The following is a 12879-nucleotide window of genomic DNA, read 5'->3' as shown; positions in this document are numbered from 1 at the left end:
CCCGGATCTTCACGGCAAGCATGGGTTGCTGAAGACCTATTCTACCCCGGATCTTCACGGGTAGATGATACGTGTAGGTTGTCTGATGATCATGAGGACATCTGGCTGCTGAATAACCTCCCTTCATACCACAGAACAAAATGACACAACATGTTCGACACGATAAAATTTGATATAAATTTCAAGTGGAGTTTGTTGTCATTTATGTAGAAAGATAATACATTCGCAAGTGAGGATGAGGGTTCGACGGTAGGGGACATAAAACAGTAGAGGACACATATTTATTCATCATCATCACACAAGACAGTAGACACACCACACACACACACACACACACACATCGCAGACACACATTTGCACGCACGCACACACCTGCACGCGCGCGCGTGCACACACACACACACACACACACACACACACACACACACACACACACACACACACACACACACACACACACACACACACACACACACACACACACACACACACACACACACACACCTCGCTATATAAGTGCAATAACCTTGACTGGGATGTTAAACCCCATTCACTTCACTCCAATTGTTTTCATCCTTCCAGAAACCCATTATTGCTGTCGATGAAAATTTCATTTGTATTAAAATGTTGTAACGAACTGACGGATATAACGAACTGACGGATATAACGAACTTACCTTTTTGGTCCCGACTATTTGCTGTAGTTATGCTGTATATATGCTTATAACGAACTATGGTTATAGCGAACTAAAATTAGTAGTCCCCTTGAGTTCGTTATAACCGTACTTTACTGTAACTGAAAAGACTTAAATATTATATAAAATATAGTTTGAATATTTTCCCATCCGACACATTTTCATGATATTTAAACATCGTCGTCAAGTCTATCCTTGATAACCGGAGTTATACAATTACTGCATAGCATACCGTTACGATAGGAAGTATTAGAACAAAAGCATCTATTTCCGTTCAACTGTACTTGAGCGAAGATAACGTATGTCACAGAACACTTCCTCGTACACAACGTTCTAGCCAATGACCTCCGACGGAGAGAGGGAAGGGGCGTGGTCTCCACGATGACTCATACCAATGGGCAGAAGTGATTCACATCTTGCATTCTGATTTATATAAACCTACTTTACGATTCATCAGCGTGACTGTATTTTTGATTATTTCATTATTGGTTTTGAGAATTTAGGTCAGTACCATATAAGGAACTTAAGTGACCGTTGTTCCGTTTGGAGCGGATGTTCCTGACTTCATACATCTGCATAACGGATAAAACCTGTCACCGATTTTCGGGAAAGTCACTATTTTGTATGACGGGATGAAATAATGACATGAACAAATCACGTGTTTACTGATAGGAAAAAGTATGTTAATGTTAGCTTACTTAAGACCCTGGGATTCCAAGTCGGTGTAGGTGCCGGTGTAGGTGCCGCTGTAGGTGCCGGTGTAGGTGCCGGTGTAGGTGCCGAGTCCCTGTCTACGTGTGTAGGATTATTAGTCGTTGAGATATATGAGACATATTTGTTTCTTGCTATTAATTAAATAACGTGGAGATGGTCACAACAACGAGTTGAATACTACTACTGCTGCTGCTGCTACTACTACTACTACTACTACTACTACTACTACTACTACTACTACTACTACTACTACTACTACTACTACTACTACTACTACTAGACAAGACAAGACAAGACAATAATTTATTTGCGTCTCACCCATAAGGTACATTGTACAGTATACATATAAATCAAAACATGTTTAAAACTTACGGCCAGTCGTAAAACGACTGATGAGAGACGATATGATCATAAAACCAACTTATATACTAAAATGAGTATACATACAATATATACATCATGAATATAAAATAGATCGGCGCTTCAATAAAATATCATAGCAGGTTTTGGCCACGTAAAAGGTGAGATCGGAGCTGGATAAAAGTAGTGTAAATTGCTCACAGTAGGAATAGCCTTGGAGATACGGATCGGTAAAAGTACATCGTTTAAGAAGATCTGTTCTCACATCATTATATAATGGGCATAAAAGTAAGACGTGTATCTCGTCCTCCACACAGTCTCTACAGTTAAAACAAAATCGCTCTTCTGCTGGAATATTAGAATAGCGGCCAGTTTCTAACTTTAATGGGGCTACCCCGCATCTAAATTTAGCGAGCGCACTTCTGTGGCAACGACTCAGTGGTTTCTTCACGTATTCTTCCGTATCGTAATGGTGTTTGACACGCCTGTAGGTTCTCAGTTTATTTCTTCCCCTCGCCCCTTGTATTGACTGTAGCTTGTCCCACCACTTTGTTTTATACACTGACATCAGTCTTTCTCTTACTGCCGCGGCAAGGGGCCTCGGCTCAATGTGTGAGCTAGTAGATGTTAAGTGCCCAAGGTCTATTCTCTCAAGACACGACGTCACCCTGGAGTTCCAGTTTTACTTGAACTTACTGGCCCATAAAAATATCTTCTTAGTGACTCTCCTGTTTGGCGTGTTGACAAGTCTGGCCCAGTGCCTTGAAACTACTAACAATAATATGCAGACTCGGTTTTTCAAGGAGAGGCTATCTGAAGGACCACTGCATCAAACAAACAAACAAAACCCCACAAACACAGTACGTGACATGATGGCGCGTCACGGTTACCGCCTTCGTCATGCTTGTGGTTTTGACACAGAGGTCCATCCCTGCTACGACCCAGCATATGTAGAGGGCGTCATGCATGGAAAGTAATAAATATAGAATTCTTCGAAATAGGCCCGTTTACAGCCTCAGACGTATCCAGGCCAACAAACCTGATCTAGTCCTTATTTATAAATCCAATGAAATCATTTACATCATTGAATTTTCAGTCCCCTTTGACACTAATGTGATTGACAAGATTCAGGAAAAACATTGCAAGCGGACCTCGCTTATGAAATGTCACGCTTGCATCCCAAGTACCAAGTTGTCCGACCATTGTTCTCATTACCACCACCCCCCCCCCCCCCCCCCTCCCCCCAACACACACACACACACACACACACACACACACACACACACACACACACACACACACACACACACACACACACACACACACACACACACACACACACACACACACTCTATCTAGGTAATGCAGAAGGCTGCAGTGTTGGGTAGTCTTCACATACTCCGACAAGTTTTGGGTGGGTTTTTCACTAGGCACTAAGCGCTTTATTATACCATACGTTACGTGATAGAAAAAATAATCATCAAGTTTATTTGCTGTTTACGTAACGACTTAAAAGAATATACATGCCTCGTTTGAAAGCCCCAATTTTTGTTAATAAAAAACCAACGTTTTGCCCGTGTTTATGTGATTAAATATTTATTTATTATGAGAAAATATTCAACAAATGAACAACCACAAAGATATGTATTTTCACACAAATGACAGTACCTTGATATCATACATGGAGCGGGGCATTGAGGCATCTCTATCCAAATAACATTACTTTCTCGTCGACTTATGGCAAAAATATATAGTTTTACTGCTTTTTACATCAATATTCAATCAGTATGGATATATGGATTCCTTCTTTGAACAATGTCACACTGAAGTATAGTCTAAAAATACAGATACTACGCTTTACCATTTAAATGTATCTGAATTATATTTCTTTATTGGACATAAAGTGGTGTTCTGAATTTGTTTTATTTTTAAGATATTGTTTATGAGAGACAGAGTATTTTTGGTCACTGCTTCGAAACTCGCATTTTGTTCTGTGAAGGAGTAGCCGAGAAATTAAAATAAAATTCACAACACATTTTTTACATGACATCTATCATATCCACCAAGCAATATATTTTAAAAATATTTTTCTCTGGAATAAATTACTATTTAAACAATATATCTAGGCCAAAATCCCAAATATTCTCTTCTTCAAACCTAAATAAATCGGCTTTTGAAGACATTCAGCCTAATTACACATACACTACTGGTATAAATCTAAGTACACAAGTTTTAAAATGAAGAGATATCTAATTCTCATCCATATGAATAATGATTCTAAAGGTTTTGCGAACTGCAACTGTGATTCATCAACACATGCTTATGATAAACATATAGTTGGAGTCGTACGACTTCTCATGCCCATCATGCAGACCGCATGGGTCAAAATGGGGCTTTGGATTCTTTCCTTTAAGGAGGACAAATCCCTTAGGAAAATTAGAATTACATGAGAAAATCGGGATTTTATCTAAAAAATATGACAGGTTTATATCAGGGTAAAGATCAAATCTTAGGTTTACTATAGGAATATAATAACAATTAAACCAGTAAGTACATTAATATTTTCATCAATTTTATTCCATACATATCAGGCCATATATTATTTAAATGATTCATGAAATATGTCCTGGTTGTGTTTACAAAACGCTGTTGTGTGATGATAATTCCTAATAAGTCATGTACAGTACCGGAATATATTCATGACCCCATCGGACATGCAACAGATGACCAATCGGCGACAGGCCTAAGTAGCCGCTATATAAACAGCTGCAAAGTAAGGAACAGTTAGAATCACATCAGTGGGTCACCGTGTCATTAGGACATCGCTATGGAAACCATCACTAAAAACGAAGGTAAGACTGTTTTCTTCAAACACTCATTTCATGTCGATGATGACAATATGTTATGAAATATAAGCTGGTTAGAATAATCCTTTTCATATATGCTTTAATTAAACAATGTTTTTTTCTGTTTTGTGCTACTGCCTTTCTGAAAAAAAAATAAAAAAAATATTCCTTTGCATTAGTGAAACCATGGTGAATAGTTTATGAATAATCTACATTTAGGAAATGTAGCTGGCATAATATTCACTTTAATATCAATTACTGAAAGACTTTTTCAACTACCTTACTGGAAATAGGGGGAACGGGTGGCAGAGTCGTCTCAGGCGCCGCAATTCGCTGTGCAGTTGCGTACTGTTGGCACGCTAAAAACCTATGGTCATGGGTTCGAATCCCGATTATGTTTGTCAGCACCATACCCGTGCTCGTGGGTTTCACCTAGGTGGTAAACGTCTGAGACCTGCATCGCTTCAGGCTTTCCTTCCACATCAAACTGACAAGCCGTGAAATAACTGGAATACTGTTAAAAGCTTTATTTTAAATGTTTGGTGAAACTCGAATGCATGGGACTAGCTTTAAATGGGTTGTTTCAGTGGTGATTCTTTATATTACTTAAAAGTACATGTACTTGGTCGACTTGACTTACATAATTAGAGAATGCAGATTGGGAAAGGAAGATGAAACCTTTGGGGTGTATGGCATATGTTTGCAGCCTAGCATTGTGTACACAAGTGCATGTGTTTCCTCTTAGAATTTCGTATTTGGAGAAGTAGCTACGGATGTTGTGTTGTGGTGACCTACTCTCTGTTAACGCTTCGCTTCCGAATGAAACGAAAGTAAATCTGTTGGTTATCCTAAATTAAAAAGATTACAAAACTGTTATTTCGAGTCATTTGAATAAGGCTCTATGGTGAGATGTTTCAGCGCACTGTTTCCAACACGTGAAACATATTAGCCTTGTGGTTAAAGCGTTCGCTCGTCACGCCGAAGCCCCGGGTTCGATTCCCGACATGGGTACAATGTGTGAAGCCCATTTCTGGTGTCTCCCGCCGTGATATTGCTGGAATATTGCTAAAAGCGGCGTAAAACTCACTCACTCACTCACTTAATTCTACACATGTTTTCCTCATGCCAGCCATGGATATTTTCTTTTCATAATACCACCATTACGATATACTTATTTCTATGTACGTTAGCGCTCCCGTTTAATCGTGGATAGTGTGTCTGGCCGGAGTGCGGAGCGTCGGTGGCATTACCCTGGCATTAAGGGGATAAAACGGGGACTGGTCGGCTCGGAGTCAGTACACGGTGTCTGAGTGGGGTATCCATGTTAAACTAAGGCTTGGTATCTCAGTGGGCTGGCACTGCGGGACGTTAAACCTCTTTTCACTTCACCTCTTTTTGTATCTGTGGTTCCCAGCAATACTCGCACTTAACATCCTGCCATCCAGTGTCCAATATGTCATGTACGTACATGTACAAGTGTGTAGACCCGTGAAGATCCAGGGTAGAATAGGTCTTCAGCAACCCTTGCTTGCCGTATAAGGTGACTATGCTTGTCGTAAGAGGCGACTAACGGGATCGGGTGGTCAGGCTCGGTGACTTGGTTCATGATGCAAGTCATCGAATCCCAATTGCGTGGATCGATGCTCATGATGTCAATCACTGAATTGTCTGGTCCAGACTCGATTATTTACAGACCGCCGTCATAAAGCTTGAATATTGTTTAGTGCGGCGTTAGACAAAAAAAAAATGTGTAAAGATTTTAAATTAGTATGCATCATTGTCTACGTAGTTTGCCAGTCGCCATGATAAAGCGCAGCGAGCATGAACTGAACGAACCTATCTATTCCCTCCCCAGACTCGGGCGCATTACGAGCGAAGCACTCGTACAATCCCCGTTACCATGACGAGCTGGCGCTGACAGTGGGCGATGAGATCACCGATATCAAGGACGTCGGTAACGGCTGGGTGGTCGGCCACAACAACACCACGGGGAATACTGGACTGTGTCCAAGAGAGTACCTTCACAGCCCTTGCAGGAGGAGCACGATGGTCAAGATTATGCATAGGTTAGTTTGTTTACCGAGAATTATAAAAGGAAAGTATGATCGGTGGCCAATAAATAATAAAAAGAAATTTTACAACAAGTGAATGTTTAATTATTTAACGAATCTTCGAAGTAAGGATGACAAGTATTTTTTGTAATGAAATAGGGTTACTTTGTTTCATATTTCGATTTTTTAAACTTTTGGCTATTTCTATCATTGCACAGTTTCGAAATTTTGGGTCGTCGGAATCGTGATGAAGTAATCTGAATGTATCATGCGGACTCTATGTTATCACTGTTGTATTATCCTGACTTTGGTTGGGCAAATAAAACGTAATAACCTTATATTAGTTACACAGATAATTATTGTCGGCAAACGATGCTAAACGAGAGGTGCAGCCAACTTAAAACAAACCAACGTCGATAGGATATGTTCGTTTGAAATAGACGCATTAACGATTAGAGCTCCCATTCTCGATTAGCGATAGCATTTATTTACATATTTTTCCCAATACGGTTTAAAGTCAAGGGTACGCTGCATCGATCAATCATTTATGAATAATTAAATCTGCTACTAAGAAGACAATGAATATTGTTTATTCCATTTCATACATTTTGACGTTTATATTACTTATTCTGTGATCGTCAAAACTGTATGAATTTGACCTCACGATGATATACACTTCCTGTGAGAGATACTATACATATGACAAATGACAAATATATTCTGATATAGGTAATAAATATTTTCGTATTCTTTTTGACGGTTATGAATTGCTTTTTTACAATCATCAATAACATACTAAGACTGCTCTATTAATCAATTCATGTTTGAAGCTTTTGTTGTGTCAAAAATGGCTTTCGTGGACGAGAGTTGAATCCCTTGGTTGTGTGAGGATTCGTTGATCGGGTTCAATTCCTATATTCGTCCTGGTTTTGTTTCTGTATTCTTCCATGGCTTGTGGGTTTCACAGCGTCACTAGAGTTAATATCTGAGATGTGTCACCTTCCTGAGGATATGTAATCGTACTTCCACAGCATGGATCGTTTCTCATTTTGTCTTGCCTGTTCAAGATTCAATTACAGTAGACTACGGTTATAACGAACTCAAAGGGACTTCTACTTTTAGTTCGTTATAACCGTAGTTCGTTATATGCACATATACAGCATAACTACAGCAAGTAGTCGGAACCAAAAAGTAAGTTCGTTATATCCGTCATTTCGTTATAAGCGTGTTCGTTATAACCGTAGTTTACTGTACTCAAATATGTTGCCACGATATCAATCGAATATGCTCCGCAAATCATAACTACAACAATCATTAAAAGATTAACTCCCCAAGCTGACAAGCCATAACATAATAAACATATTCTTAAAAAATGGAACTCCTTCAAAATTGTGATCAATGTCCGCCTTTTTATTCCAGAGTGTCGAGCATTTACACGCACATGACACAAAACGTCATGACACCAAAGAGAAGCGACCAGATGACACTGACGACACTTGGAGGAAGCAGTGACACTCTTGACATCGAAATGTCCAGCAACAATGTACCCGAAAAGAAAATGTCTGTCGTTCAAGTATTCTTCCGGGTTATGTGTGGAATCCTCTCGAGTCTGTTCCTCGGATGCCTGATATTTGCAGCACTGCTGTACATATACAGCTTCACACTCATTCAGTCTGGAGCAATAGCAGGGGGGATAACCCTTCTCATGGGCATGTTCCTGATTTTCTCCCCTTACGTCCGCTGTGTGGCAGCACTGATGTCAGTAAGCGTCTTCACAAGTCAAGGACGAGCGGCCATCTTAACTCTCATCCCAGGCCTTCTTCTTACAGGACCAATAATGAACATGCAGAGAAACATCAATGAGGTAAATATACTAGGTTTTGTTTGTTTGTTTGTTTTTTGTTTAACGCCGCACTCAGCAATATTCCAGTTATTTGACGGCGGTCTGTAAATAATCTAATCTGGGCCAGACAATTCAGTGAATGATATCATGAGCATCGATCTACACAATTGGGATACGATGACATGCATCAACCAAGTCAACGAGCCTGACCACCCGATTCCGTTTCTTGCCTTTGACGACAAGCATATTCGCCTTTTACGGCAAGCTTGTTGGATATATTGCTCTATTACTACTATAACATGATGGTATTTTCTTCAGGGTTCAGCATCTATTGGCTGTGTAGCAGAGGTTGTTATGAACCAAACACTAGCTCTCCATAACCAAATCCTAGACTCCGTAACTTTGCAACGGGAAAACTTGGAGAATGCCGTCAAAGAAGCCGAGAACCTGACCTTCACCTCGACTGGTCCAGATCTGAATACTACGGATGGCCAAAGCACACCCACGCACAGCAACGAAAGTGTTGTCGTAAGTGTAATATTATCTAGTTGCGTGAGTGAATGCGTTTTGGCGGCTAAGACCTTTTCTTTTTGAATCAAGAGTATTTGTTTAACGAAGAGGGACATTCCTTAGTGATATTTGACGTTTACCACTTTGATGGAGCTCAAGAACACGTGTATGTGAGGACAGAATAATATTCAAAATTCATATTCATGACGATATAGGATTCGAACCATCTGTGAGCCGATCCTCACTAAAGCGCAAGACCCGTGAAGATCCAGGGTAGCATAGGTCTTCAGCAACCCATGCTTACCGTAAAAGGTGACTATGCTTGTCGTAAGAGGCGACTAACGGGATCGGGTGGTCTGGCTCGGTGACTTGGTTGATGCATGCCATCGATCCCAATTACGTGAATTGATGCCCATGATATCAATAACTGGATTGTCTGGTCCAGACTCGATTATTTACAGGCCGCCGTCATATAGCTGGAATATTGCTGAGTGTGGCGTTAAACAACCAACCAACCACTAAAGCTCAAGAACGCAACGATGCAAAGCGAACTGAAGTGCCTAGGTCCAAATGACCTTCCATGTCCCTTGTCCATTTAATTAAATTTGAATTAATTTACACTATTAATGCTCACATTTTACACATTCTTTTCTTTGTACAAGATAAGTGCATGTATTCAGCTAAATGCTATGAGTTAGTCATCAAAAGTCATAGTAATTCTATTGACGTCTATATCATCGATAGTCTAATTTATTTTAAAGCCCGCTGACATGACACATAAAGCAACTTGTCTCTCTTGCAGGAGTGCCTTAGCCGCATCGAACAGATGAAAGAAAGATGCACCAATCTGACGAAGATGCAGAAAGAGCCAAATATAACAGCCATCAAATTACCATGTCACAAATTTCCAGGAAAGAAATGGTACAGTGAATTAGTTGTATACTGTAAATATTATCTTTGGATTTATTTAGACGCAATTACTCATTGAAATGCAGTAGAAAGGCAGTTGAATGTATGTCTTAGAATAATAGTCCACGCCTCCCGCGGGGATTCCGGGTTAGAATTGTTCTGCAACGTATGCTGGTCGTAAGAAGCCACCAAACTGATCGGGTGGCCAGGCTCGGTGACTCAGTTAATATCGTGTCTTCGTATCCCGACGTCGTGTGTCTTTGCTCACAATATCGATCATTGGACTGTGTGGTCCAGATTCGATTATTTATAGGCTGCCGTCATATAGCTGGAATTTTGCTAAATGCGGCCTTTAACAATAAACAAACAAACAAACAAACAAAATAAAACTTAGTGACAATAGAATTAGTTTGTATTAAGTATTCAGCCAAAGCAACTCTCAATCCAAAGTAAACACAGTTTCTGGATAACAACTTCTTTAATGCTGCATAGATACCGAAACGTCGCCTATACAGTATTAAAGTAGTTGTTATCCATTAACTGTGTCTACTTTGTCATCCGTCAACTTCTAAGTAATGCCTATGAAACAAAACACTCAATCCATCCTTCTATGTTGGCAGCAAAGAAGTGGAGACGGGAACATTAAAGACCAACACACTCTGCGCATCTCTGACAGGAATAGAGGAACTCTGCTACCCATCAAGCCGACCCAGAAGAAGCATCTCACCAATTAGGAACAGGTTTAAAGGCTTTTCTGACATGTTTAATGTCAGACTGAATAGTACCAAGCTCGTAGACGTCAGAGGAAACACTTCCTTCAGCTTGGTCCAAAAGATTGAAGACATCAAGAAGGAAGTGCAGAGGAAGATGGACCAGGTGGTGCACGTATTCGGCATCATCAACAAACTCCTCATCATCTTTGTCCTTCTTGCCTTTATCAGTGCGGGGATGTACCTGAGACGATTCCTCCGGAAGATTAAGTTTGATAACATTTATATCACCTCCGAGCTCAAGAGCCTTGATAAGCAGCTGAGAGCAACGGGCAAAGAGAATGCTGCCCTTCCTCTTCTGAAACGGGAGAAGAGGAAGTATATTAATTCAACGTCACCGAGATTGGTCGACTCTGAATCTTTCGCGTGGAAGGTTGGCATGTCTCAAGTTGTTCTTCACATCATCATTGCCACCATCATCATCCTTCTGGATTACGGAATCTTCTACATCCTAATACTTGTGAAGGAGAACGGTGGTGTTGATATTGCCTATTCTGGCGGTGCAACATTAGCGGTTGAAGTGGAGGGCTCGCAGCCTATTGCGGTCTTCTTTAAGACCATACTAGAGAGCTTGAGCACCTCAAACACTTTCAATAATACTTTCAGCTTTGAACAATGCCTGCCAGAAGCTTCACAGGCTCCAAGGAGCAATCTGTATATGATATTAACACTCTACACCCTGGTCATCCTGTTCGTTCTGCTGCAGTCCTATGGGCTTCGACTGAGACGCAAGATCGCCGCCTTCTTCTTTCCCGAACGTGAGATGGAAAGGGTCAGTTTTCTGTGCCGCCATATCTTGCTGAAAAGAAAAATGAGATCGGCAGAGAGAAATACAACCAGTCTCAAGGAATGGCGTCATTGGTTAAGTCGGAAGTGATTTAATAGCTTAACCATTTTGGTACCATGATGTACGGCGTTTTACTGTTTATATTTAATATATATACAATTTTGGCCTCAATTTGTTGTGTTGTAAGCTCGACACTGATGATGTTAAGTTGTATGTTGTTCAATATTTTTGTGTGTTTTTAGTACCTTCTTTCATAGAAATATTGATTTATCGTTTGTTGTGTAACGCCGCACTCAGCAGTTTTCGGCGGTCTGTAAATAATCGAGGCGATGTAGCTAGTGTGCAGAGTTGCGCCATTTGGTGGTGCCAGCATCGGCTGGTCGTTGAATCAATCCTATATTCGCACAGATTATCATCAGTGGTTGGCAGCACCGAACGGATGCTTTTGTTTGAAACCAAACGTTCGTCACTTTCTCCCCACATTACGATGACGACGTGATGCAACCTAAATCCGGTTCTAAGCGGCAGTAAGCCGTACTCACTCGATGTAACGTGAAAACCGTGACTACTTCATTTAAACTTCTTCATGTGATATGTGTGTGACAATGTACAAATGTTTTCATGTATTTTCATATAATATTTCATTTTCGTAATGTTGTGAACACGGGTCTGGCTGTTTCTGGATCTCCTACAAATAAAAGTATCAAAATTCGTTTGTCTTTGTTCGTGGGTCGATGCGCTAGCCCAGTGGTTAAAGCGATAGTTTGTGTACACCAAATACCCGGGTTCGATTCCCGACATAGGTACAATATGCTTTTGTTCGTTTAGGGTTTTACGCCGCAATATTCAAGCTATTTGATGTACCGACCCGTGAAGATCCGGGGTAGAATAGGTCTTCAGCAGCCCATGCTTGCCGTAAGAGGCGACAAACGGGATCGGGTGGTTGCACATGATGCGCGTGTCAGTCACTGGATTGTCTGGTCCAGATAATATTTTTGATAGACCACCATCACACACACACACACACACACACACACACACACACACACACACACACACACACACACACACGCACACATATATATATATATATATTGCGGCGTACAGTACATACACACCCACTCACTCACTAAACACAATCACTGATGCTGCATAAATAACAGGGCGTCGCATGTACAGTCCGTTTGACTCCAAATGAGAACGATGAATTGCAAAATAACTCGAAATCCAGAAAAGTGTATGAAACATCAATACGGTACTTGACCATTTATTAATTGCATAAAAAGGCTTTGCTCTTTCTGCTTCACTTCTAAAGAAATCATACACATTCAACATCAACTGTTTAACATCTGCTGAGTAGCGCATCTTGTCATTGAATGAACACGGTCACTGTGT

General features: G+C 40.5%; 1 protein-coding gene across 1 annotated transcript; it reads left to right on the top strand.

Annotated features, from left to right (window-relative positions):
- The first annotated feature begins 4531 nt into the window (after nucleotides 1-4531).
- On the top strand, nucleotides 4532-12197 carry LOC124143671 (E3 ubiquitin-protein ligase DCST1-like). Its single transcript, XM_046512697.2, has 6 exons — nucleotides 4532-4620; nucleotides 6470-6680; nucleotides 8085-8529; nucleotides 8827-9036; nucleotides 9821-9939; nucleotides 10548-12197. Exons 1-6 carry the CDS (start codon nucleotides 4596-4598, stop codon nucleotides 11572-11574), a joined length of 2037 nt encoding a protein of 678 aa, XP_046368653.2. The 5' UTR covers nucleotides 4532-4595; the 3' UTR covers nucleotides 11575-12197.
- The last annotated feature ends 682 nt before the right edge of the window (nucleotides 12198-12879 follow it).

The sequence above is a fragment of the Haliotis rufescens genome, unplaced genomic scaffold, assembly GCF_023055435.1.
Source record: "Haliotis rufescens isolate VD_foot unplaced genomic scaffold, xgHalRufe1.0.p SCAF_7, whole genome shotgun sequence".
In the NCBI taxonomy this organism is placed as follows: Eukaryota; Metazoa; Mollusca; class Gastropoda; order Lepetellida; family Haliotidae; genus Haliotis; species Haliotis rufescens.
Note: the sequence above shows the minus strand (reverse complement) of the source record. Positions and strands in the feature narration are given on the sequence as shown.

Coding starts and splice junctions, on each gene's coding strand:
- LOC124143671 (XM_046512697.2), top strand. CDS start 4,596: ATGGAAACCATCACTAAAAACGAAG. Junction 4,621..6,469: donor AACCATCACTAAAAACGAAG/GTAAGACTGTTT, acceptor TTCCCTCCCCAG/ACTCGGGCGCATTACGAGCG. Junction 8,530..8,826: donor TGCAGAGAAACATCAATGAG/GTAAATATACTA, acceptor TATTTTCTTCAG/GGTTCAGCATCTATTGGCTG.